Genomic DNA, 26,532 nt, shown 5'->3' on the forward strand with positions numbered 1-26,532 from the left:
ATGATTAATCAAGCGATCGAGACGGATCTGGAGCTTGTTTAAATGTTCGCGCCAAGATCCTTGCGCCAAGTCTGGCCTATAGTCAGCGAGAGTATACGATGGCGAGCGCGAGACGTGTTCTGTCTGCTGGAACTGGAACTGGAACTGGAAAGGTTATGTTTAGGTTACTAGCTGTTGTTTCGCTGCGCTGCACTGCTGGCGTGGGAAGTTGCTCCAAATACGGTATGGACCGCTAAGGCTTATCTCCGTTCGTATGTGGGAGGCTTATGGAAGCTGACATCAGATAAAATTCGCTGGGAGTTCGTAATATGTTCCGATAAAACAACTTCTGTAATAAGTCCAGTACTTTTCCGTGGCTACTTCGAACTGCACGAAACTTTTGGCAAAAATGTGAGTACACTCAGGTTTTTTTTGTGTCGCTGTTTATTTTTTTTTTTTTATAGTATCGTTTTTGACAGAATGATTGAGAGTGTTATGTTTGTACAATTCAACGTTAGTTTTATATTGTTTTTTTTGTATTATACTAACAGCAGTTGTTAATCTAGAATCAGCTGTTAAAACACTAAGTGTAGCTGTCATATTTGTGTTCTTTCAGGCGTAGCACAATTATCTTTCTAACCTTTTTGATATTCCTCTCCTTGTCGTGGGCTGACGATTATTATAAACTTTTGGGAGTGGATAGAACAGCTGATCAACGAGATATAAGAAAAGCATTTAAGAAACTGGCAATTACAGAACATCCAGATAAGAAAACTGTGAGTAACTGGATTTGAATTTGAACTTTGTAAATAAGAGAATTAATGAATAATTGACTTTTTAGGATGACCCAGATGCTCATGCCAAATTTATCAAGTTGACAACAGCTTATGAGGTATTGAAAGATCCTGATCTGAGGAAAAAGTATGATTTATATGGAGAGGAAGGACTTGATGAATCAAAGAGGCGTAGCAATTATCACTCCTATTCATATTATCAGACTAATTTTGGAATCTACGATGATGATCCTCAGATAGTCACATTAAATAGAAATGATTACTGTAAGATAGCTTATCAAACTTCAAACTTTCATTTTTATTTCTCATGTGATTCAATTGATTGGTAATTTTAGTTGACAGTGTCACTGAGTCTGAAAAAATGTGGTTTGTCAATTTTTACTCACCACAGTGTAGTCACTGCCATCATTTAGCTCCAGTGTGGAGAAAAGTTGCCAAAGATCTTGAAGGTGTTATTCGAGTTGGTGCAGTAAATTGTGAGGATGATTGGCATTTGTGTAGTCAAGTTGGAATTCAATCATATCCTACTTTATTATACTATCAACCTGTGAGACTTTTTTTAATTTGTTTAGAATTTAGAATATTAATTAATAAAATTTATTGACTGATACATATTGTTTTGCAGAATTCCAAACAAGGAATGAAATATAACAATGATAAATCCTATGATGCTATAATGAAGTTTGTCTTGGATAGAATTGATGCAGATATTCATGAAATAAGCAAATCAATTTGGAACTCCTTGATTAAAGGTAAAATTTCAAATGACAAACCGACGTTAATTTTTGTATGTGGCCAAAATCGTTATTGTTTTACTAATGAAGAGAGACTGAGGATTGCTGCAATATTTGTATGTTATATGATTCTTCAAATCATTGTTATTTTATATTCTATAGCATTTCAGTGTGTATAAAAAAAACTGATTTTTATTTCAGGATAAAATGGTAGATGTCAACGTTTTTGAATGTAAAAAAGATTGTGGTAATATACTTTCTGACACAACGGGAGTAGTATATTTGCCACTAAATAATGACCCGAATTTCAAACCAGTATTGTTTGATGATATTTTGGAAGTGGAAGACGTAGTTAAAAAAGTGTTAGAGCAATTGCCTGAACCTCAAGATATTAATGATGATGATTTTGAGGTAATTTCTAAAACACTTTTGCATAATTTCATTTATACTTCGGATATTGAGTGTTGTTTTTTTAATTTTAGGATATTTTGGATAATTTAAAAACAAAATCGTCAGACGGATGGCTGTTATGTTTTTACGTTGGTCATGCTACTGAATTTGATGTTTTGTTGAAGCAGTTACCAACTATGTTAAAAGACGTTAATTTAGGTAAGAATGGCAAAGTTATGTGACGCACCATCATCAACCATTTTCATTGAATTTTCCTTTATATTTCAGCTAAAATTAATTGTGGAAGATACACGACCTTATGCAAAAGTTTGAATATTAATCATTATCCAACTTGGGGAGTTTTGAAACCTGGAGGGGCGTTCGAAATAAGTCATGGAAAAAATACAATGAATGATGTTGCCAATTTTGCCAAAAACAGTTTAAAAGCTCAAAATGTATGGGCTTTGTCTGCTAGACAAATACACGACATTCTTGGCAAACATACTGGTATGCACTATGATTTCATTTCGTTATGTGAAATTATAAACAAGATTTTCAATAAAATTTAAAAATATGCAGGCGAAGTTTGGTTCTTGGATTGGTATGCTCCATGGTGTCCACCTTGTATGAAATTCCTCCCAGAAGTTCGGAAAGCATCTTTAGAATTTGACTCATCAGTGCTGCACTTTGGCACCATTGATTGTACAGCCCATGTTGAAATTTGTAGGCAATACAACATCCGATCGTATCCCACTGCGATGCTTGTCAATGGAAGTAGCACCATTCATTATGCAACTCAAAAAACAGCAGCGCACATCGTTGATTTCATCAATGAAGCCATGAATCCAACGGGTAAGCAAAATAATTTACGCTGCAAAGCCACTGACTCAAATGAGATCAATTGATTCGAATTATTTGCAGTTTTCCACTTAACTTCCGAAAACTTCCACAAGAAATTAGGGAAAAAAAGAGCCAAGTATCTATGGGTCGTAGATTACTTTGTTCCATGGTGCGGTCCGTGTCAGCAATTAGCTCCGGAATGGACTGCCGTTGCAAAAGCATTGAAACCCTTGTCTTCGTTCGTTACAATTGCCAGTGTGGACTGTCAAGCGGAACAATCGATATGCCAGTCGCAAGCCGTTCGCAGTTATCCAACTATTAGGCTGTTTCCAATCGGTAGCGAAGGATTCAATTCGGTGGCGTAAGTAACAATTTTATCTATTAATTATTACAAAATAATTGAAAAGAATTGTTAATGAAACAGTTTTTTTTATTTCTAGAATGTACAATGGTCAACGCGACGCTAATTCTTTATTGAGATGGATCGTGCAATTTTTACCAGTGCAAGTAGAAGAATTGAATGACAAAAATTTAGAGAAGGAAGTACTCAAGACTGATGACGTGGTATTAGTAGACTATTTCGCTCCATGGTGTGGACATTGTGTAGCTTTGGAACCTCATTATGCGATAGCTGCACAGGTGAATGATAAACGATTACTTTCACGACAAATGATAGGCGAATAGAAAATTAACGACATTAATTTGAAAATTAACTGTTTCATTGTAGTTACTCAAACGAAAAGTTCGATTGGCAAGGATTAATTGTGACTACTACCAATACTGGTGCGGTCAGGCTGGAATAAGATCTTATCCTACAATGAAACTCTATACAACAAAGAAAACGCGTTATAGTCTAGCGGGTGGAATGAGAATACAAGGCTCAACATCCGAAGAAATAAAAAACGAGGTGCTAAAGTTACTGCCAAAAGTGAGAGACGAACTCTAAAGCTAACTTAGGTGCCTTAAGCGAGTATCAACGCAACGGAATTGTCGGCCAAACTAGATGAATTTACGTACGAGATAAGTGTGTGACAGTTGTATCTGCATATCTTACTCGGAATGGAAAGTTTCGCATGTAGCGTGCACGTCTCTATCGGTGTTTTTACTGGAATTGTAGTTAATCAGTACTACTAAAATTCACTTAGGAGAGATGTTTCAATTGATCAAATTACCGATCAACGATTAATCAATTTTAAGATTTATTTCTAAGACTATGTTACATTCCTTTGGTATTGGTTCTAAAGTTGTTAAAATCGAATCCCATCTCCAGTGATATTAATGCAATGATTTTCTTTTTACTATTTCTGTTATTTTCTATCGGTTATGAGTTTAACTGAACCAACGCCAAAATAAATGTCTTACTTCCAAACGAAAATATGAACAAGAGAGCGGCTCTAATTTCACCCACTTCCTTTCAGCAGACGCGACGATTGCACGAGTCGCCGTGACGTCAGGGCTTAGCTCGCGTTCTACAAAGGGAAATTGCAGAGCGAGCTTACGTATTGCAACGCGAGCAGTCGGCCAAAGAGTCACGCGTGGAAATCGAGAGCGGCCCGTCCGTGTGCACACACCCGATAATTGCCTCTTTCGTCAAGCTAATTGGCTTTTCTTTCGTGCGTGCACATATTTTCGTTGTGTCATAATTACGAGAAGGTTTTTTTTTTTAGATTTTCGAATATTGGTAACGTTACTTTATGGAGTTTCACGGCAGGATTGCGCGTTGTTGAAAAATGATGATGACAGTGACAGATTGACACTACGTCGAACGACTGTAAGATTTCGAAAAAGGAAGTACAGAAAGTACACTTGCAACGATTGTTGGAGATACGACGGCTTTATATAGCATCTTCAACTCGATATCGTGTCAGTTTTACGTTCATTAATTATGCGCAACTCAGCAGCTTTTGAAAATTCGAAAGGAGAGATGACAATCACGATCGTGACTAACGCGACATGAGTCAGCTACGCCAGTGCGACGCACTGCCGATTGCTAGTAGCAATAGCGTCGACGTAAGTTTGTGTTACATTTAGACTTCTGCATCTAGAAATTCACAGGTAGACAGAAAAAGACACTTAGCCTTGTTGCCTGGTCTAATTATCGGTGATCAAACGGTATTCCAGCTACCCAAGGAGTTGCGCAAAGACAATACTTAACGACAAACGTGCCAACGCGAAGACGCCTTCGTTTAGGCGCTGGGGTGAGGAAGAGAGAGAGAGAGAGAGAGAGAGAGAGAGTTTGAAAGACAATGCTTGCGGCCAAAAAGCGAGCTCTGAATTTTGGGAGCAGATGAATTCAGGAACGGAGGTGCAGTTTTTTATCCCGTAGCGTCCGCTGCTGGCGTCGCGAGCAAACTAGAGGAGCAGCCGCTGAGCTTGCTGCGGTTACATTCTGTTCGGCATAGCTGCCTCGTGCGCTGCAGTGTTTACCTGTGTTTTCGGGCACAATGATCCTACCCGCGAACGACTTCGGAAAAGCATTTGCTAGCGTCGTTTCGAATCAAAGGCGAAGTTTATTAATCGTCTTACACGGTCGGTCGTTGATAGTGGCGGTGAACACTCCATTGGTAAATGCCGATGAAACGCCGAAGCGGATTTCCGCTGTGTAAGCCCGTTATATTCCGAAAACTACGCGATGTAGCTGGAAAACACGTGCGTACGAGTGAAGAAAAACAAAGGAGGAGGAGAAACGAGTATCGCGCGCTCGGCAGCAGTGGCTTCGGCCGCCTGTTGCGCTCCCTCGTTCCTTTCTCTGCCGTCTCCTTCTTTCCTCCTCCACCTCCTTAAGGCAGCGACGCGCGGCACACCTGGGGAGACTATACGCCGCTACGGCTTATTGAGCCTCAACGCCATTTTGCCAGCGCGCACGGCATCGTTCAGTCGCTGCAGCCGCGCTGCTCCGAAAATTGTGTGCCTCCGTCGCGGAAATAGATCGGTCCGGGTCGGGGGGGAGACGAAAGAAGAAGCCTCGTTGGTGTCTCGCAGTGGCGAGATGAACACTGGCTGACTCGCACGCGAACGATGGACGGACGGCAGTAGGCCTCCTCGGTATCGACGCATTCCAACAGGTGGGTAAGTAAGGTGGGCCAAGTGCAATCTGCCGTTTTCGTCGCGAGAGTGGACGGAAGCGGCCAGGTGCGCGGCAACCCCGAGGAAAGGCAAAACGCCCGTACGCTCGGGCGAAAGTTGTCCAGGCGATAACGTCGCGAGTTCGATCCTTTTATCGGGCGGCGTGACCATTTCGTAATGGACGTTGGCGCGCTCGACATGCGCTCATCGTTGTCAACGAATCGCTGCTTCTGTGCGCGCAGGAAACAGGCGAGCAGGCTCCAAAGAGAGGACGAGGGACGAGAAAATGGGCTCGAAAGTGGAGTACGTGGAGTCGTCGCACATGTACGCGACCAACTACATCCGCAACAGCAAGGCGATCGGGGTTTTATGGGCGATCTTCACCATCTGCTACGCGATCATCGGCGTGGTCGCATTCATCACGCCCGAGTGGTTGGGCGACCTCGAGCACGAGAACCCCGGCAGATTTGGCCTCTGGATGAGGTGCAGCTTCGGTGGCACCGGTAAAGTGTATTTCCAAAATAAACCGACCAGAGAGAAACGAGGGCGTTCAACTTTTCTCTTGTTTTCCGCGGGGACAGCATTCCAAATAGACGCGTGTGCGCGTTGCACTTTGTATCTGCGTCTGTAAGAGGCTCCTTATTTAATTTGCGATTTATATCGCCAATGTTTGAGACTTTAGTCGCATACATGTTTCATACATTTTTTTACGCGCGACTGTCTCCTCGCGCGGATCGAGTTTACGCGTCGTCGAGCGTCGAGTGCTTCGACTTCGATTCCGCGCTACTTTTTAGAAACGCAAAAGAATAAAGAAAACTGACTTTTCGGCAAGCGGTACGAAAATGACAAATGGGCTTTCGACGTGGAAGCATTCGGACACTTAACTTGCCGCATAATTGCATTGTCCGAGCGCGGCGCGCTTTTACTCTCGTTACGAAAGCAAGCCGGCGCTGGCGCTGGAATGGTCGTCATTTGGAAATTTCGCCGGGAAAAGAAATGCGTCTATCGTTTGAGATGCATTAGAAAGTTGCACGCGCCTCACGCGAAACTTTGCATCGGCAGGTGAACTGGTCGAGGAGTGCGTGGGTCGCTTGGACGAGCTGTCGTCGATCGCCAGCGTGCCGTTCAGAGCGAGCACGATCCTGGTGGGCATCGCCGTGATCATCGCTCTCGCGTCGATTCTCACCATGACGCTGTTCTTCTTCTGCCAGAGCACGACCGTCTTCTATGTCTGCGGATGGATGCAGGTGGTTTCCGGTAGGTGAAAAAGCCAGCTGTCTCGGCGGCCGAGTCGACGCCACGCGAGGAAAGAGCTGGATGAGCGCGTTGCGCGACAGCGCGACCAAATGACAAGCCGATTATAGTCATTTTTCCGACGAGTTGCGCGGCAGCGTTTTCTTCTCTGTCGGCCACTCGATTGCTCAACTCGCAACTTACGCCGGCAATTTTATAACCGCCTAATGAATTGTCGGAGACGAGCAATTATGTTTTACTGCGCGCGGCTGGAATTTTGCAAAACGCGGCGCTCGGCTTTGGCGAGCACGACGATGCTCTCGGCGCCGAGGGAACGTCGCCGCGCGCGATCCGTGGTCGTTCGCCGGAGCAAGCATCGCTGCAGCGGGCCGATGTAAATGGTTCTCCGCGCGTCGCCCGAATCGTCGGTCCGTGATCGACGATTGCCGGCAGCGCGACGGCAGAGTTCCGGCGGGGGGCGCCGGCGCGGGCATCGCCGCTCGCGCGAGGAGACGCGAGACGGCGGTGCGATTAACGGCTGATTTCCCGTTGCGGCTGCGATCCACGGACGCGCGTCGCGCGCCCGATCGCGCGCCAATTTTTCGCGCGTGCGATTTTCGGGGCGCGCACGGTCCTCGGGATCGAGGCCGTGAGAACGAGGATGACGGTGGCGGGCGAGTTTTCGCGCTCGACGAGCGCACGGGAGAGACGGGCGCGCATCTCCGCCGGCGCTCCTCGGCGAGCAATACGGAATGAACCGTTACCCGCGGGCCGCGTCGTCGTCGCTTCGCGGTAGGTTGCCTTCCTTCGTTCCGCGCCGAGGCGACGCCTCGTTATTGCCGTGAATCAATCGGCCATCCTCGCTCTGCGTGCTTTCCAGTCTCGCGGACCATTCCAAATTCATGGACGTGCGCGGCTCGCGGACAAAATACATCTCGCGCTCTGATTCGCCGAACGTCTAGTTTGCATCGGAGAACGGGCGAGAGTGAAAGTTGGGCGCGCGCGCGCGCGCGCATTGTTCCGAATGGGGAGCAGCGATCGGCGTTCGCATGGGAAAATCGGTGGGAGAGCCAGCCTCTCCCGGCGGTATGTGGGATCGCCGCCGAGTCGGCCGTCCGTCGGCGACTAATTGGACGAAATTCGACAGGGGGCGCCGTTTCGGAAAACGACGCGGGCCTCTGGCTCGAGGAACGGACGGCGCGCCGGCTCCCGGCTCCCGGCTCCCGGCGGTAATACAGTTAGAAAAGTATCGGCGCTTTATCTAACCGGTACCTTTCACTGGCGACCTCGCCTACATACCTTTGGCACGCGCGCGTACGCGTGCGCCGACAGACGGCCGGCTCTCTCATCTCTTCTCTCTGCCTCTCTCTTTTCCAGCTGTCTGCATGGGAGTCGGCGTGTGCGTCTACCCGCTCGGATGGGACTCGCCTCTGGTGCGCGCCATCTGCGGAGCTGCTGCCACGAGGTAACGATTGAATTCGCGCTCGCGCTCTTATTAATTTATCGCGTCGAGAGCCCCGTATTAATTATAGCGCTGCGCCAGCTGGAGAAAAGTAGCGTGCCGCGTCAACAACCTTTGCTAGATTTAATGCTCGGGACATGAATTTAGTAATTGGTTTTCTTTGGGTTTTAACTTTCTTGAGCGATCGACCAAATAATTCTTGCGATTTATTAGCTTTCTACATCGACAACTTTATGCAGTCAGCGCGCAGTGTATACATATATACAAGAAAGTGATCTCCGCTTTATTACGACGATAATTCATAATCGTTACCATTTATAAAATTGGAGCATCTCGCATTGACTTTTTCGTTGGACAATCGAGAAGAAAAAGAGAAAAAGATTTTGCCATTTGCAAGAGCAGGAGCGCGCGACGAAGTGCACCGAGCCGAAATGAAACACATGAAAAAACGAAAGCCGCCAAGCGCGGAAAAAAGCAATAAGCGCGCGCCTCGGCATCGATCAATCTCACTTTCTAAATTTAAGCGATGCAATTGCGCAACAGCTGGAACCGCCGGTGAACTAAATGACACGCGCACGCTCGTTTGGCGCAGGTACAACCCAGGGGCCTGTGCGATCAGGTGGGCAATACCACTGGCGTCGATAGCAGCATTGGACGCGGCAACCTTGGCGGCGCTCGCCTTTATTTTGGCCTCGAGACACGTCAAGCTGCAGCCCGAGCCTTTCAACAACGGCTCGCTCTACAAAGGTAGGCATAAGCTCGAGCGCGCCAGAAGGCCTTGCTTCGTCTCGTCTCGCAGGTCAGCCGTGCCGTTCGTCTCATTTGTCGCGCGATCGAAAACGCTCCGCTGCCGCTCCTCAACTGACACTTCGACGAACGAAAGAGAAAACTGACGTTTCTTTTGCATGCTCTCGGCTTGCTTTCACGGGCAGACGTTTCGGTGAACGACATAGAGAGATAGAGAAAAGTCTTGACGTTGGTTCGTTTCATAATTCGTTTGGCAAGTAACTCGTCTTTTTTCAAATAAACAAAAATTAAGTCAAATCAACTTGCCGTGGAAATTATCACGTCAAACCGTTTCCGACGCGACGATCGAAGTGAAAGGCATGCATATGCGGTAATTAATCACGCTACCGTTTCAATTTAGGTGTGATTCATTTCTCAGTCATGCCAAGCAAACATATCGCTCTTGATAAGACTTTCTTTAATCTAAACGTGACATAACTGCAATTCGACGTGGTCTTTCGTAAATGCAGTCGTAGATTAGCGTTGCCCGATCAAGTAATCGTTACAAGTTATACGGAAAGTGGCTGGCTACCACCGTGACCATCTGTTCGTTCGATGAAAGCGCCAGCGAGACGGAAAAAAGAAAAGTCGAATTCGCGTTGTGACGGGGCGGCAATCGATGTTTGCAGGTGAGGTGAACGCAGCGTACGTGAACGAAGCTCAAAGCGTGGCAGGTTCGAGGAAGTCGCTGTCGCTGAGGCCAGTTCTGCTGGTCGCGCCGCCGGACCAAGACCGTTACAGCGAGCTGTCGCGAGCCAAATCGCACTCTCACCACAGTCTCTTCGCCGCGTCCCAGTCGCATCCAGTCCACGCCATCTCCACCAACACCCTCAACCACTCGCATCACAACTTCCAGCTGTGAACCAGCCAAATAATCTTGTTGACACTGCCTACGCTCGCCCGAGTTTCGGACAGCCTCCGAACACTACCAACGATTCGAGGAGACGTTGCCATACCTTTTAATCTTCCATTGAGATGACATCTGAAACAAAGTATTTGGTGTTAGTATACGGGAAATCGTCGAAGAGCATGGATTTCGTCGATATAAAGCACGTTACTTACGGTCGATTCTGCTGAGCGACGAAAGAGTTTTCTACGATGCAAGATCGAGCTTCAAGTTCTATTTTTTCGTTTTTGTAAGATATTTTATTATGAATAAGTTCTTAAAGTACTCAATTTATGGTATGTGTGCGAAAGTGTTTTTTTTATGAGCAACAAAGTGTGAAATAATTGTTACTTGTTCGCGCGCTTGAGGGACGATTCCGTCAACGTAATTGCTGTTTACACACTTGAAATAATAATCCCAGTTTTTGTACTTCTCATTGCGCAAGCTTTATACATTGCAATATTGTTCCATATCTATAGTTTAATGTTTACTAAACACGCATGTAACATTTTTTTTTAAATTAAACCAATAAAAATCACGATTTTATAGGAGAAAGTCTGCTTTATTTCTTCGAGCTCACATTTCCAGTCGTTTTATCAATAGCAGGGCTCTTCGTTGTCGATCGCAGCTTTTACCGACCGTGGCTATCTGCAATTTGAATGTGCCCCTGACGGTGGACAACCGCGAACGCATCCGAGTAATCTTGCTCCTGCGCTGCAGCTGTTTTTCATTCGATCCAAGCGTTCCTCTCTGATAAATAATAACACTCAAGATCTATCTTTTCTTTTGACTAGTATATATTTAAGATCTTATACAGCATACTTAATAACGAGCATGTTGTTCAACATATACTCAATGGCTCACTCGATGAAATCACTATAACGCTTCTTTTGATTTCGAACGCACGAATAAATACACTCTTGGCTTCAGCCCATATTCTACAGAAGAGAATAACAGCAGGGAGAAAGGAACAAGAGAATACAATAGAATAATGATTATCGTCGAACATGGCCTCGTGCATCGAATCAAATGGCACGTGTTCGTGGCTACAAACGAACGGTTGCGTCACAATGCGGAGATTAACAAACAATTCGTTTTCTGCATCGCGATCTACGTATCACTACTCAACGGCCATTCTACAATAGACAACTAGACACTCAATGATTACGATATTACTGCCTGCAAATCGATGGCTTGTCTAGACGGATATCGGCTAGGTCAGAGAAAAGCAATTCTTTGTCGAATTTTCGAAGCAACGAATCGGAGTAATTGTACAGTCGAGAGAGAGAGAGAGCACAGCTATTTCACAGCATTAAGATCGCGTGTGTATTTTACAATTTTCGAATGCACACTCAATTATACAGCCTATCAAGAGGAAAACGTTGGACTCGTCCGATACTATTAAAATGCCTCGTTCCAGTTGTCCTGCGCTCGGCAATCGACGCATAATCCAAGGCTCGCGCGGTAATAGTGTAATCCAATAAACGTCGAAGCGTCGTAAAAGCGTGTAACGCAATAAGTAATTTTTTTTTTGAGAGAGAGAGAGAGAGAGAGAGAGAGAGAGAGGGCGACGCGCAATCGTCACCTCTTCTTCACCTCTCGTTCTCACGAGTTTCTCTCCGCGGAAGCCTTTTCCCTCTCGCTGTCCGCGTTTATATGGCGCTCGTAAAAGGCGACGCGCGCTCCCGACTAATTTCTCGCTCATTAGTCCTCGTCGCTTTTACACCTGTGGCCAATAAATAAAGGTAGAAAAAAATAAATAGCTATAAATATAGGCTGGTGTAGGATCAAGGGGAGGGTGGGGGTCTAGCGGATGTTCCGCTAGAAAGTTAAGATACAAACGGTAATGTACAGTGTGCCGCGGTGGATCGCAACTCCGGCAGAGCCTAGGTGTGCTTGCCGACGACTATGCCGCAGGGCTGCACGACGCCGGTGTCGAGCAGCAGCCTCGGCCTCTTGGCCTCGTCTTTCCTGAGCAGCTCCTCTATCGAGTAGCCGCCGCGCTTTCGCGGCTGCTGCCCTTGCCGAGCGGAGCCCGACGAGTCGGCGCCCCGGGCGCAGGGATTGTGGCGCACGAACGCGCTCTGCTTGCCGCCCAGCTCGATGCTCGCGGGCGCTCTTTGGTAGGCTTTGCCGCTGCTGCTGTTGTCGGCGCTCGCGTCGTCCAAGTCGCTCTTGTCCAGCGAGTCGTCGCTGCCGATCACGGAGCTCGAGCTGGACTTGAGCCCGTTGCCCAGCTGAGACTGCGACTCTTGGGCCTCGACCAGCCGCTCCGCGTCCAGCAGTCTGCGGCAGAACCCAGTTGGAGTCAGTTTCGAGCGCCGCGTACGCGATAGCAAGCCGTAATACTCGAGCGAGTTACTCACTGCGTGCTGTACTGCAGGTGGAGCGTCTTCATTTGCGCGGACGTCTGATAGAGCGACGAGTATATCGACGAGTTCCAGGCCGTGGGCGTAGCCATCGTAGCGGCGCGCGCCGCGTGCAGTGGCCCCAGCGCGCCGGGGTAAACAAACTGATAGTCCGCCCTCATCAGAGGCTCTGCAATAGAACAGACCAGTCGTGGGATCGTCTGCGATTGTCGCGCACCGTCCGTCGAAAAAGGCACGCGTGCCAGTACCTGCGACGCCCGGTACACCGCCGGCTGTCATCATCTGCTGTTGCTGCTGGTGCTGCTGGTGCTGGTGCTGTTGCTGCTGCTGTTGCTGCTGTTGCTGCTGCTGCTGTGGTTGATAGGCCGACGCGGACGACTCCATGCTCGGGTGTTCGGTCTGATGACCACCACCGCGCAGAATTCGATTGACCGACGAGACCGACGGTAAACTTTGCGGGTCGCACGCGCCTTGGCGCACCAGCTGCTCGCGTATCTCCCAAGCGAACATCGTCGGCTGTTCTTGCTTCATGCGCAGGATTTTCTTCACTACACTCGGCGTCGCTACTTGCTGCGAACAGTAGGCGGCCTTTTCAGAGTTCGTCATGAAACATACATTTGGCGTGTTCCAATATTGTCTCTTTTTATGGTATTTACGCTGGCTTGATGCGTACTTTTTTGCTTTCCGTTTGACCGAGCCTCGAGAGATGTACTGTAATGTCGTTTTATAGGCAATCCAGTTGATATTGCAAATTACAAGTATGAAGATGTTGTTCGCGAGAATAAAATGTTCGAACGCTCGAACGAGAACGCCGTATCGATATAAGCTATGTCCAGAAGAAAAACCTAAAGTATCCGATTCATTCTGAATCAAGCGTAGGCAGTAATTTTAATACCACTCGACGATTCATTCCGTTTTCCTTATGCGCGTTCGGCTTAACGAGTATGTGCAAGGTCGCAAACCGAGGTCAAGCGTGAGTTTTCAGAAAGAATTTTATTACTTTATTCGAGCGTTGCGACGAATTTACACTGTCGCATCGAGTACTTCGGGTGCCGATATTGTTTTATCACGGTGCCAAGAGTAACCTGCCTAACTAGGCATTCTTTCATTGATTTAGGAAACAACGATTTCGGTAGGCTCACGTCGTTTTCTTTTCTTCCGAGAAGTTTTTCAATTATTACTTCAAGGTATTACTAATTGCTTTGCGCGGATTTAAGAAGTATCCGACGAGCATTTATAACTACGGAATTCGCGAAGAAGGATGATTTCGCGAGACGATACTCGATAGATCGCAAATCGTTTACGTTTACGCGAAGGGACGGACAAAACTTGTTGTAATGCGATACGCGAGAGAGTCGCGAGCCCGACAATAAGAGAAAAAGTGAGAAATCGTCCTTCGAGAGGCATCCAAGTTCGCGATCCCTTTGGAAATCCAATAACCACAGTACAGGTCGTAATCCTGCTCGGGGGTGAATCGAGCGCCAGCCGTAGAACAAGGCCGACTCGAAAGCACTTTGGGGGGTCGCTGTAGATCGACATAGAGACGCATCGGGGCGTGTTCGACAATTCACAATCGAGCCAATCGAGCGCGCGCCTTAAGAGCGCCGCAGTAGGAGGGGGTAGGGGGGGCGGAAGGATCGGCCTTATCACTCGTTAGCACACGACGCCAGAGGGGACAGATAATTACTTGGCACTCGGTCAAGCCGCGAGCAGGCCTTATCGTATAACGTTTAGCGGCAGATGTCACTTATATAGCTGCGCGCGAACATTAGTCGGCGAGAGAGCGCTAGCCGTAATTGTTTCCCGCGAGCGGCCGACATCGTCGGAAGTGTCGGAGATTGGTATCTCAGACGCTTCGGCGGCGCTATTAACCCGCAGCCCCGTGCGCGCACGCCATGTCGTGGCCGCGCCCCGCGCCTACCCACGCGGTACGCGCCGCGCCGAGGGCGAGACAGGCCAACTATTTGTCGCTCGGCAGCTACGACAGCCCGTACAACGCCTCCTCGGCCCCGCGCTCTCCCTCGTTCTCCGTTAACGGACTTGCGCGGTCGGAGAGGCTGGACGAGCGAGCTCCCGAAAAGCGCGCGACGAGAGTGAAAGGACAGCCGCTGCCGGTGGTTCCGCGAGGGGGGGTCGCGTGGCTCGATCTCGAAAATCGCGCAACCAAGCCAGCCATTACGCGACGGCGCAAGCTCGCTCGTGGCATTATACGCGGCCGGCGGCGAGAGAAATAAAGGAGCCCTTACATCCCTCATTTGCAATTCAAATGGCGGCCAAATGAGCGCCACGCCACGGCGAGCCAGCGATCGACGCGATTGTCACTTTTGCCACGGGCCAGTCGGTCGTCGCTCGTTGAAAAACGGATTCGCCTCGGCGGCGAGCTCAGCGCAGCCGCGATTTCGATCGGTGCCGCGAGGCCCGCTCCCCTCGTACGTGAGACGTACCTGCGCTGCGAGTGTAACGATCGGTGGGGGGGGGGGGGGGGGGGGGGGGGGGGGATCGATACGGACGCACACGGGCAATCCGTTCGCCCCGTTAAATCATGCATCGAAATGTAAACATCGAGAAGCCGCGTGGCGCGCAAGATCTTAATTGCACGATAGCGCTACTGTGCTATTTGGCCTGCGCGAGCGCGCGAAAGACAATAACGTCGCGTTTCCGTACAGCGCGGTCGCGCTACTTTCGCTCGCTCGCTCGCTCGTTGTTTTACCACTTTTATCGCTACTCGCTTTTTCACCAGGCTCTACGGATTACCGACTCGGACGAAAGGAAATCCGCGAGCAAACGCCAACAAACAAAACGAAGGAGCTCGCCGCGAGTGAGGAAGGTTGCTTCGCACGCGCGATAGGTGCACCCTCGTTCTCGCAAGATAAATATTTGCGGGAGTTGGCGCGCGTCGGGAGCGACGCTCCATCGGTGTCCTTGTGCCAACAGCCAACGAGGAAGAAGCTTGGGAGCGCCGAGGGCGCAATTAAGCGCGCCGTTGGCACCTCGTATATAGCACTTATATCGGCTGCTCCTCCCGTGAAATTATGCTAATCGCGCTCGGGCGCGAGCCTCCTCGGACGCGTAATTGGCCGAAAATCGCCGAGCAGCAGCGCACCGCGGGTGCGAGCGTCTCCTTAACGCCCCAATTATCACGGCAATAAAGCCCGCCGCGATTTTTCCGTGCGCGCGCCTGCGCACACACAGCCTCCCCCCCTCCTTCCTTTTTTTTCGCACCTACGAGCCTGGCGCCATTTGCATAATTGCGGGGTTATACGTAGATTTTTCTAGGGCCGCGCACGAGCGACGTTGGCTCGTTTTCGAGCTGCAGAAACGCAAGGAAAGATCGAGGTAAACGAGTCTGCGCGTTTGCAGTTTTGTTCGAGGGTCGCTCTGCGGCTTTTTCGAGACCCAATTGCGTACAGACCAGCTTTCAAATTGGATTTGTATTTGTGCTTCTTTTTTCTAGACTATAGTGAAAGGATTTTCAAAAGTCTGCGAAAAATTCTGATAAAACCTGTGGGACCGTTGATCACGAATTTCGTTGATGGATTTTGTTTTTGTTGAGAGGTGCGTTGATTTCTTTTTAAGATTCATACATCTCTATATAGGAATAGGTATTTCTTCTGTATATGTTTTAATTCGCAAAAATAATTTGTACTTATATGAAAATATATAAGAGAATGAAAAGAAAAATAGAATAGATGAATGGCCAGAATATACGTTCTGATATGTAATATTACTGCCATTAATCATGAATTATTTGATAGACAAGACTTGAAAGTAACTATTTATCATATGGATTGTTTTGATTCGTTTGACGAAAAAGAATAATATTAATCATCTAACGCCATCCAACTGAATCAATTAATGTCCGACTTGGGCCAACAGTTCTATAAACAAAATCTTCTCGTTTATTGTTTGAAATACTCAATGATATTTATCGTTACTATTACAGTACATTACTCGCTTATGAAGCTACGCGTTACACAGTCCTCTTCAATCGTCCGACGCGGCAAACGACGAAAGCGATCATATCGTTCACTTCATCACAACTCTATTGTCTCTCCCCTCGGAGAAGTCGAGGGGATGTAGGATTGTAATTACGCGCGAAAGAATACGCATCAAGATCCAACGCGAACGACAACGATCTCGAGAGACACGAAGCGAAGGTGTTTATACCTTGGTTTTACTGCCACCGATGCTTCCGGGCCTGATGCTCCCCGTCTCGTAGAAGCGGGTGAGTATCTTGGAGACGCAGCCGTGCGAGACGAGTAGCTGGCGGGATATGTCGCAGGGTCGCACACCCAACAGGGCGAGTTGCACGATTTTTTGCCTCACACAGTCCGGCAGAGGACGACCGTTCACGAAAACTCCGCCCAGTTGATTAACTCCCGCTTGGCCTGTGAACATGTGCATCAGCCGTTTTTATTTTTATTTTCTTTTTATACTGGCGCGCCGAGGCTAGGGTGTGAGAAAACTTGAGTGTACGTGCGTTGGTAATTATTTTTCGTGGCGACAGTTCGCTTTGTAATTATTTTTAAATGCCTTTCGTATCTGTGCAAGATCCAACGAGACATTTTGTCAGTTACTAATCAGTGAGTTGATTAACAGATGCCGTTTGTATTTTGTGGTTCTGCAAACGAGACGAAAATTCTGTTCGATTATAAGAAGAGAATTTCGAGTAAATTATTTTGTTGCGAACTGACTTGTCGTGCTCGTACGTGTAATTGTTAAAGCTCGAACGACTCTTCGTTAACGGTGCCAAATAGGAAAACCTTAAATTGACGGCTATTTAATTATCAAATGAAATTTCTCATCTCAATATTTTGCGCAAATGCATATTGAATTGGGGAATGAAATTTAGCTCCGGCTACCTATTAACTGTATCCTCGAACGATAATTTTCCGCGAAGGGTACTAAATACAAGCGCTTAATAATCGTAACTTTCGAATTTACATTGATTGCGATCGCTGCACGACGCTGAAAATCCATAAAATATCGGCCGGAGTAATGCGCGCGACAGTCGCAGTGGTGTCCAAAGTGGGCACATTGAAAACAGAAGACGATCGTCAAGCTTGACGCTAACGCGCGAATGAGAAAAAAGAGGCGCGCAACTTAATCGTCAATTAGCCGCAGGGCCCGCGCTCGATAATCAATAAACCCAATTTCCTCGCGCGCGCGCGCAACGGTCGGCCGCGCTCGGGAGCTTTATTGCGAGCGTGCCTAATTAGACGGCCGCGATTTTTGCCTCCGCCGCGCGGCAGCGGCGCAATTATTCGTAATTTTTCGCACGTCGTAAAAGGTGAGCGCGCGTTATCAGGCAAGCGTGCGCGAGACTCACCACTTGTCCGCATCCGCGTTATTGCCACTCTCGGCGTGCTTTATGGACGACCTCCCATTGTACATTCCTCGCGGGGTTGGATGCTGCGCTTTTACGCTGATTCGACGAAAGTCTCGCGCGAGCACGACTCTCTTGTTTTTCTTGTTTTTTTTTTTTTTTCTTCTTCTTTTCTTTCGCCGCGGCGAGCATCATTTACGGCGAAGAAGATTGACGGCACCGTCAATTACGCGCCCGAGCCCGAGTTTTCCGCTCGCGCACGCGCAACATCGGCGATCGACGGCTACCTCGAGTCCGAGGGCGCCGTGCGTTCCACGCTGCGTCGGCGAGGAGGCCTCGCCGGAGTGGCGCGAAAGCCGCTTTAATTGAGCGAGCAAAGTCCACGGCGATAATCCTCGGTCCGAAAAAGCGTCCCGCGGAGCGAGAGATCAGCAGGTGTCCTCGCGCGCGCCCATTAGATCCGCAAAAGGGATCGTCCTGTCGTGATAATTAGTAGACGCAGCAGCGTCGTCGTCTAACGCCGAAATTGCTTCCCGCGAAACAAAGCGCGCCTCCACCTGCGTCCGCGCAGCCGTCGACTCTGAAAATCTCATTATCGCTCGAGCACTCGTTAGATCGGTAGCCGTATTGCCGAGAAATTCGCCGGACGACGACTCTTTTTTTCCACGCTAGGGAATGTTTTCAAAAGAGACAGAGAGAGAGAGAGAGAGATCCGGCCGTCATTATATAGATGCGCTATGCCAGAGTTATCGATGCTCCGTCATTATTTCTGGCTTCTGTTTCTTGTCCTGCTGTGCTTTACTTTTCTCTCGTGTGTTTTTGCGATTTTTATTTAATTAGTTATTACCTTGAAATAACTTTTGCGCTTTGAAAATAAAAAGAAATGCAGGCCGGTGCATTGGCGAGAATGCCGCATGAAAATTTACATTTTGTAAATTAATTATACAGTAATAGTTACTAAGATTGTATTTCTTCATGTGCCATCGTCGAAGAAACGTAGCTTCTCTCGAGCGATTGTTTTTACAAATTCACGATTTTAGATTTATTCAAGATGCGAAGAAAGAAAAAAAAATGTTGACTATATTAAAAACTGTCGAAAAGCCAGAAAGTACGTCTTTGGAAGATCATGTGAAAATCTATACCCGTCATAGTTCCCTGGTAGACGATAATAAATCTGTCTATATCCCTCCCTCGGTAATGCGAACGTGCACACACGCACAACTCGATCGTCGACTGTGGCTCGCTCGCGCGCGGGTTAACGGTGCTCACGTCGGAGATTCCAACGGCGGCAAGATCTCTTAGGCGGCGCTAATGGCGAGTCGCTCTCTCTCTCTCTTTTTCTCTCCCTCTGTCGCTCTCCTCTCGCGGCGACGATGCCGTCCATAAATCGAGCTGCACGCGCTGCAACAGCTAATTATCCGTCCGCGACGCTAATAACGTCATTAACTCAATTACGCGCCAGTCGCCGCCCTTGTATCCGCGCGGATACTTTTTTTTTCTGGTCGTCTTGCGCGTACCCGAAACCGAATTAATTGAAAATGTATTTGTGTTTTTTTACGCGCGAGCGTCGAATTAAAAGTCGTTTTGAGGAACACCTCGAGCGAAAGATAGCATTCTTTCCTCAAACGAACATGCGCGTAAGGGTGGCGTGGAAGGGGGTGGGGGGAGGGAGAGAAAGCGCGCTCTTTCAATTAACGACGACATCGTGGCGAAACTTGGCGGCACGCCTAAGCTTCAGGCAAAGACCACCCAACGGACGTTTGCCACGCGAAGTTACTACGGGAGCCGCGCGGAAATCGTCGTTAGCGGCGGAAAGGAAGGTGCGCGTGAAATCCAAACGGGAACGAGGCGTAAACGAGGCTCCCGCGTCGGATAGTCCGTTCGGGACTTCCGCATTTCGGAATGAAACGAGCGAATCAATCATCCCGCGCGATAATCGCGAAACACTTAAGCGTCGATGGGAATCGGCTAAAGACACCGCAGTACAAACAATAATCGCGCAACAACCGCCACTTAAGGCGGGCTGGGGAGGCTTCGAAATAAAGAGAAAAAAATAAAAAAATAAGGGGGGCAAATCAGCGACGGGCCGATTGTCATCGAGGCGCGTACAACGCGCTCGGAATTAGCGAGCTAACGCGATGGCGCGGCTTCGATCGCTATCGGACTCGCACCTGCGCCGCCCTTCGATTGTTACTTTCGGCGAGGGCCACGCGACTGCCACGCGGATTTTTATCTTGTTCCTTGGCGCGCGCGAAGAGAGGGAGAGAGAGAGAGAGCGAGAGAGAGAGAGAGAGAGAGAGAGAGAGAGAGCGAGAGGAGGAGGATCGCGTTAACGGCCGCTCTGTTCAAGTGATTAAGGCCTCTTTGATGATTTCGCGTGTTCCTTTTGCAGCAGGGCCGAGGCTGACGATGGGCTGTTTTAGGACCTCTCTCTCGGCCTCGAATTAGAAGGTCGTAAAGTTGAATGGAAATCGTTTTGTCTGGCGCGTTGAAATTGCAACGAGCCACTGCCGGGATATCTTTTTCCCTGGCTCTGCGCCGTGAATATTTATGCCTTTTCACGGTCAAGCCGAAAAATTGGCGTCCGGAGAAATTGCACGCCGTTAGATGCGCGTAATGACGGCGGCGACCAACGACACGCTCGTAAAGAGGCACGTCGCGCGCACTTGGCTAGTTTCGAGGACTCGACCCATCTTTCGGTTCTAGCAGCGTCTGGGCATCGCGATAAAAAGTAACAGTACGCGATCAGGGTGGGGCGTCCGAGTCCCATTTTGGTACTCCAAGTGGGCTCATTATGCGCGACATTTATTCTCCGAAGCGGAATTCACGAACGTCCACGCGACACCAAAAATTAATCAAAATTTCTTTTTCGTGGAGATGGAGCTCATGAAAAATTCACCGCGACTAAAAGCATATATATATACGATCCTAGAGTGCGTGTGCCATATCGAGCCGACTCTTCATCGGGTCCACCTGTGCTGCGCGCATATAAAATTCCACGTTAATTACCGTCCCGAAACTCGCATAGCGTGTCTGAAAAACGAGGAGCCGAAGGAGAAAGATTTTTACGATCGTCCTTTTTTTTCCGAAGCCTCTGATGTTTGCCGATGGTAGCCGAAAGAGTTGCGCGGCATGTTGTCGATCGATTAAAACGATAACCCAATCCATAGACTCGTTTGTATTATTCTAATTTTTTTTAAGACCTCCCTTTTTAAGTCGCTTTTACGGTTATCGTCTACAAAATTATCGCTCGTTTTATCGACGACGCACCGAAATCTCATCTAAAAAATAAAAATAAAATAAAATAAATTAAAGTAAAATAAAAACATTGATGCGCGTGGTAATTAAAATTTATAATTGAGTAAGAAAAATTTACAATCGACGAAAAGGTTATTTATCCTTATCGCGTGACGCTCTCAAAACGCCTTGGAGGATAAATCAGATTTTTTTAGAAAGTTTTTATGTTTTCACAGAAGTATATATCGCGTGATTTATACTTTGTTGCGGATTTCATTTTTCTACAGCCAGTTCAGACTCTCGGCTTATCGAAAGTTTTTCTTATCACTATTTAGCTTCGATCAGCTCTCGGCTTGTTATCGAAGTGAAGAATTCCGCGCGACAACCTCGTGAAATTTTGGCAGAGAACGCGCTGCGCAGGTGTCGAACACGGAATAGCGCCTGGAGCCACGTCTTCGCGAAGGAGAAGCGTAGTTTCACGATAGATATGATCCTCGACAAAAAGCCTTACCTGTGTGTGGCATTTCGAGGAGCACGTCAAAGGTCCGCCTGCAAGAAAGAGAGAGAAGCAGGTAACATTAAAAGCCAGCGAATAACGCGCGTCGCACACAAGCTGCGGGGTTGTATGGAGGTGCTATATTAAATATTCCGATACGAAATCGCGTTATGGTCGCTCGCGCGCACACGCACACCGAGTGTATCCGCGAGTCGCGCCAGAGCGAAGCTAATGAATTTAAATGTATTCAGAAAAGAAAAGGGCGCGCGCGCACTCGACGTGCCCGCGATAAGGCCGCGAAATGGCCGGTAAAGTGTTGCGTTACGCGCAAGCGTGACTCGATACCTTTTCCTTTTTCGTTTCCTCGGCGACAGGGCTGACAAAAGCGGAGAGTTGGCGAGATTCGACGTTCCTCTGCGATCGGTCGGTCGTCGTTCCATCGCGAAACAATTTCGCCGGTGCCGCGCGAAATCCGCGAGAGTTCTCCTTTCGCGTTATCGCGTTCGGCCAATTGGTCTTGCGCGGCCGAGAGAGAGAGAGAGAGAGAGAACAGCCGTACAGCGATGGCGTGCGTTTAGCCATGCAAATTAATGCGCGATTACCGAAGCGCTCGCGCGCTCGGGTGCGCTTGCGCTCGCGGCAGCGGCGACCCCCCTTCTGGCGACGTTGCGCTTTCTCGAGCGGCCTGCCTGCCCCCGTGCGCCGGCGCTACATCCTAATCTGATTTAATTATTACGCATTACGCGACCTCCACGGCTTTGCCGAGCGTGAGGCTCGGACACGCTGCGCCCTGTCGGGCCTCCTTTTCCCGACCGAGCTCGCGTCTCGCTTTGTCGGCGATATTGTCGAGCGACACTTGCAACGCGCGATGCACCTTGCGGGATGCACTGCTCGCCTAACTCGCCCGAAATTCAACGATGAAATCAGTGAACAAGCCGTCCCGAAAATGCCCATCGCGCTTTAACGACTCTGTGCTCGTTCGTCGAAAAAACGAAAATAAAGTCCATCGCGTCGTCGCCTTTTTCTTTTCCTTTTCATTTCATTAGCGAGCGATTCCAAGCCGATAACGAGGTATAAGATCGAGCGGTGCGATTATTATAAATCAAACGAGGAGAGCGCGCGCGCGTGCGAGAAACGTCTTGATCAGCGGTATTGCGCGCTCGCGTGGGCAAGCTGCGCGAATCGGCGCACAATTAGAGAGAGAGAGAGAGAGATATGAGCGCATTCTCGTGCGTGCGCTCCGTGGCATTCGTCAAGTTCGCGCAGCGTCAAATGAACTTATTGCTTCCCTTTTTGCCAGTCGCTCGCCGAGCGACAGCTTAATTGTTGGATATCGCGATTATGCGAGCGCGGTTCGACTTGATCTCCGGCCGTCGGAGCGGTCTCGTCGACGGGCAGCTCTGTTATGGGCGTGCAGTCGAACCTTTCGCCGTGGCTCGCGCGGCGGGAAACGCCGCTGGAAAATTATTTGCGCTTCGCGTTTTTACCAAAGGGCTCCGGGGACAACGAGGCAAACGTTCCAACGGCGCCTTGGACAAACATCGCGTCTCACGGTACCAGTCTCGATCGATCGACCAAGCGAAAGCACTAAAGAGCCAACTTGACGAAAAAAAGGAAAGAATGAAAAAGAAATATATATAATGAAATATTACCGCAATCTCTCCGCTCCGGAGCTGATCAGTCACTTTCGGAGTATAATAATAAAAGGAAAGAGGGGATCGGTCGGCGTAAAGGTCACGCTTCTGTGTGCCGCGAACGAGGCGGCGGTCTGAAATCTAGTTTCTGCTCTGCGCCGCTTATTCATTAGCCGTCTCTGCTCGTCGAGGGAGGGGTGATCGCGAGCGCGGACAGCCATAAAAATCCGAATATATTAGGCTGGCGATGTCTCCGGGCGATAATATCCGGCGGGCTCCGTCGGTTCTTGGGCCGCTCGAGCCGAGCGTGGAAAAGCCGCTACGCACGCGTGCGACACTTTGTCCGGCCTTGTCAATTGCTCGCAATGTCGCCGAGGAAAGAGGAGCACACGTCCGATGGATGGATGCACTTTGACACAGGCGCGCGCGCGCGCGCGCGACTCACTTGCATCCGCATGTAGCGCGAGTGTAGAGACGACCACGGCGACAGCGCGACTGAGCTTTCGAAGCTGTACGCTCGCGCGAGGGCGGGGGGTAGTCGTGTGGGTCGGGGGTAGTAATTGGAATAATTCGGGGCGGTCACACCAGCGAGAGAGAGAGAGGGCGAGCGAGAGAGAGAGAGAGAGAGAGAGAGAGAAACGGAACGAGGAAATTTGCATTTTAAATGAAGCGATGGCGTGCGCGCAGCCGCGGGTGACCGCCGCCAGCGCTGCCCACCCCGCCAGCGTATGCGAGAACTTTGTGTTTTCATTACACGAGCAAACCTTCGCGTTTATCGCGCTCGCGTAACCGCCGCTTCGTATGCGCGAAGCTCGTCGAGCTTTCTCGCTCGTGCCCCTCGCTCGCGGCGGACCGAGCCGTCGCGCTCCAATTGCTCGACGAGCGCGCGGCCACGTCGATCGAAAGTGCGCTACTAACCTGCGAGCTCGTCAGGACGATGAGGCTTCATGCGCGCTCCGTTCGCCGACGAGCAGCCGCTGACTGTCGCAGGCTCGTCCCCGCGAAGGTGAATCCCGCACTCCCCGTGCGCGAGAACGGCTCAGAGAGTCGCAGAGCGGCCGGCTGCCATGGCGAACGGCGTCGAGACTGAGAGCGCGGGTGACAGGTGCCGTGAGGAGGAAGAAGAAGAAGAAGAAGATGCGATGCTGTCCACGCGAGGGACACGGCGTGTCTGAGTTGCGGCGTGCGCGCTTCGTGGTTCGGCCCCCGGGCTGCGACTCTCTGGCCGCGCGCACACGCAACTCTCGTCTCTCTCTCTCTCTCTCTCTCTCTCGTTCTAGTGGACGACACGCCGCCGCCGCCGCCGCTGCCGCTGCCGCGTGCGACGAGGAGGCGGAGATGATGCCACGCGCTAGCTGCTGTGTGCCGATACGCGACTCCGTGATCGCACATACCGAAGGGTAGTGCTCCATTTTGCGAGCTACGAGATGATGCTGCGAGAATTGTCCCAACGATTAATATTGTTTTTGGGCTGTTGAGACAGAGGATCATGGTCGCTTAGGGCGCTCAGGGAATTCAGCAAGCAAGATACGTGCTCGCGTATGCGTTTGCTACTCGGTGCAACGAACGAGAAGAAGAAAAAAATTTGATTGGAGAGAATTCTCGTCCGCTCGTTCGGACCTTAATGCGACCGGCAAAAAGCCAAAGAAAACAAGAAAATAAGCAATGGATTGACACTTTGGAAGGTGTTAAGTGGAATTTCAAGCGTACGGCAGCCATCAAATTTTATTATCGATGCCGCCGCCGTGTAGCATCGGTACGCAGCGCCAGAAGCAGAAAACAATTTCGGCCGATGCGCCGTATAAGACTAATCGGCGAGTAATTTACTCTCGGCTCGGTCTCGTGTATTTTTCGGGCTGCGTACGTGAGGCGAATTCCGCTCGCTGGCCGCCGCGAACCAGAGACGCGGCGATGGGTTTCTGCGTGGCCAAGCACGGACGACACGGCGAACGTCGTGCCCGGCAATCTGTCAAGCTCGAGCCGCGCGTGTACGCGCGCCGCCGAGTCGCGACGTCATCGAGAGCGCCGCGGTGCGCGCGTACCCTTGTAATGGACTGGGTGTCGAATGACAAACAAACAGACGAGGGGTGGCTTTAACAACCCCCCGCGGAGTAATTGTGCGGTAACGAGCCGAGCAGGTTGCGTCGCTTCACGGATCATCGCCTCCCAAAACTGCCGCGACTGTCTTACTACGACTGCTACATTTTCTGTCTCTCTCTCTCTCTCTCTCTCTCTCTTCGATGCCACGGATTTTGAGAGGGTGCGCTGATTCGATGATTTATGGATTTCATCGAGTGATTCTTTCTGCGATGAGCGATGTTTCTCTCTCTCTCCCTCTCTTTGGGCGAACGTTCGTATGCATATATGAGGTAGTGCGTTGTCCAAATGGTCGATGCGAATAAATAAATCGATCATAGTAAATTCGATAAAACAAACTTTCAAGTACAATCGAGTTCACAAATTTTCAAGATTTTAGTATCCGACGGATTTCATTCTCTTTCCTTTTCTATACGTGGCGACAGTTTAATTAAAAATATGAAAAAAAAACGTCGTACGATACATTTTATAATTCACTGTATTTATACTACAACGGATGATGTACGTGAAAAATCAGTTGCATCTTTCGAAAAAAAAAAGTATCGGACAGTCCATCTGACGGCGTGTGCGCAATAAAAAACTTACGAAAATAAAAATAAATAAACGCAAACGCCAAAAGAAAAACTCGCTCCAATAGCTACCAGCAGCGAAAATCAGTGGAAACATTGTTCCAGCTTGAACTGCCAGCCCGCATCGAATTCCGATACTTCGCGGCCGAGATCAATAGGCAGGACGTGTAGCGCCCGACGACTTTTCCATCTCTCGAAAATAGCCTGGCACCGGGGCGAAAAAAGAGTTCCGATTCACACGGTTGAATCGCGGCTGTAACGAACTCCGCCGCAGTCACCCCCCCCCCCCCCCCAAACCGGCTCGTCCCCGGTTGCGTCTCCATTAAAGCGTATCGCCACCCCTTCGGTTGAATTTCCTTCCCCGAGAGCGCGACTGTGTAGAGTGCTTTGGTCCACTGACGTCCCTCGCGCGATAGCATCGCGCGACGCTACTGGCTGACAGGCTTTACCAGGCCAACCCCTCTTTCGAGCCTCGCCGGGCTTCCACGCCCAGGAAGGATGCGCCCCCGCTTGCGCACTTCGCACTTGCGTCACTCGTTCCTCGCTCCTGCGAGCGCCGCTCGATTTACAAGCACGCCGGAGTAGGCCTTTTTCCGCGCGCCGGCACATGCGCTCCGTACGCGCGATGTGCAGC

The 26,532-nt window shown here is 49.3% G+C and overlaps 3 protein-coding genes across 6 annotated transcripts; 2 read left to right on the forward strand and 1 right to left on the reverse strand.

Annotated features, from left to right (window-relative positions):
* Positions 1-183: 183 nt before the first annotated feature.
* On the forward strand, positions 184-4,103 carry LOC131670522 (dnaJ homolog subfamily C member 10-like). Its single transcript, XM_058946184.1, has 12 exons — positions 184-390; positions 596-755; positions 821-1,037; positions 1,109-1,320; positions 1,399-1,623; positions 1,709-1,918; positions 1,990-2,116; positions 2,186-2,404; positions 2,477-2,749; positions 2,819-3,098; positions 3,178-3,376; positions 3,465-4,103. Coding segments are annotated over exons 1-12 (2,343 nt in total). The 5' UTR covers positions 184-388; the 3' UTR covers positions 3,684-4,103.
* Positions 4,104-5,289: 1,186 nt separating this feature from the next.
* LOC131670483 (LHFPL tetraspan subfamily member 3 protein) lies at positions 5,290-10,656 on the forward strand. Of its 2 annotated transcripts, none has more exons than XM_058946112.1 (6): positions 5,290-5,806; positions 6,046-6,306; positions 6,866-7,060; positions 8,414-8,501; positions 9,091-9,245; positions 9,914-10,656. In XM_058946112.1, exons 2-6 carry the CDS (start codon positions 6,090-6,092, stop codon positions 10,144-10,146), a joined length of 888 nt encoding a protein of 295 aa, XP_058802095.1. In that variant the 5' UTR covers positions 5,290-5,806; positions 6,046-6,089; the 3' UTR covers positions 10,147-10,656. The 2 variants fall into 2 exon arrangements, with proteins under 2 accessions (XP_058802095.1, XP_058802094.1); XM_058946111.1 differs by having other exon boundaries at positions 5,291-5,802; positions 9,914-10,653.
* Positions 10,657-10,854: 198 nt separating this feature from the next.
* Positions 10,855-24,379, reverse strand: LOC131670482 (paired box pox-neuro protein). Of its 3 annotated transcripts, none has more exons than XM_058946110.1 (6): positions 24,151-24,379; positions 21,614-21,651; positions 16,707-16,927; positions 12,788-13,109; positions 12,537-12,708; positions 10,855-12,456 (listed from the first exon to the last, which is right to left on the reverse strand). In XM_058946110.1, the coding sequence occupies exons 2-6, from the start codon at positions 21,624-21,626 to the stop codon at positions 12,057-12,059; spliced, it is 1,128 nt and encodes a 375-aa protein (XP_058802093.1). In that variant the 5' UTR covers positions 21,627-21,651; positions 24,151-24,379; the 3' UTR covers positions 10,855-12,056. The 3 variants fall into 3 exon arrangements, with proteins under 3 accessions (XP_058802093.1, XP_058802091.1, XP_058802092.1); XM_058946108.1 differs by having other exon boundaries at positions 12,788-13,127; XM_058946109.1 differs by lacking the exon at positions 24,151-24,379 and adding an exon at positions 23,251-23,569 and having other exon boundaries at positions 12,788-13,127.
* Between the last annotated feature and the right edge of the window lie 2,153 nt (positions 24,380-26,532).

The sequence above is a fragment of the Phymastichus coffea genome, unplaced genomic scaffold (genome assembly GCF_024137745.1).
Source record: "Phymastichus coffea isolate CEN01 unplaced genomic scaffold, Cenicafe_Pcof_1.1 PCOF00111, whole genome shotgun sequence".
Taxonomy (NCBI): Eukaryota; Metazoa; Arthropoda; class Insecta; order Hymenoptera; family Eulophidae; genus Phymastichus; species Phymastichus coffea.

Coding starts and splice junctions, on each gene's coding strand:
- LOC131670522 (XM_058946184.1), top strand. Junction 1,038..1,108: donor ATTAAATAGAAATGATTACT/GTAAGATAGCTT, acceptor TGGTAATTTTAG/TTGACAGTGTCACTGAGTCT. Junction 3,377..3,464: donor ATTATGCGATAGCTGCACAG/GTGAATGATAAA, acceptor GTTTCATTGTAG/TTACTCAAACGAAAAGTTCG.
- LOC131670483 (XM_058946112.1), top strand. CDS start 6,090: ATGGGCTCGAAAGTGGAGTACGTGGAGTCGTCGCACATGTACGCGACC. Junction 7,061..8,413: donor ATGGATGCAGGTGGTTTCCG/GTAGGTGAAAAA, acceptor TCTCTTTTCCAG/CTGTCTGCATGGGAGTCGGC. Junction 9,246..9,913: donor CAACGGCTCGCTCTACAAAG/GTAGGCATAAGC, acceptor CGATGTTTGCAG/GTGAGGTGAACGCAGCGTAC.
- LOC131670482 (XM_058946108.1), bottom strand. Junction 13,128..16,706: donor TCGGTGGCAGTAAAACCAAG/GTATAAACACCT, acceptor AACTCTGAAAAG/GCCGCCTACTGTTCGCAGCA. Junction 12,709..12,787: donor CGGTGTACCGGGCGTCGCAG/GTACTGGCACGC, acceptor GTTCTATTGCAG/AGCCTCTGATGAGGGCGGAC.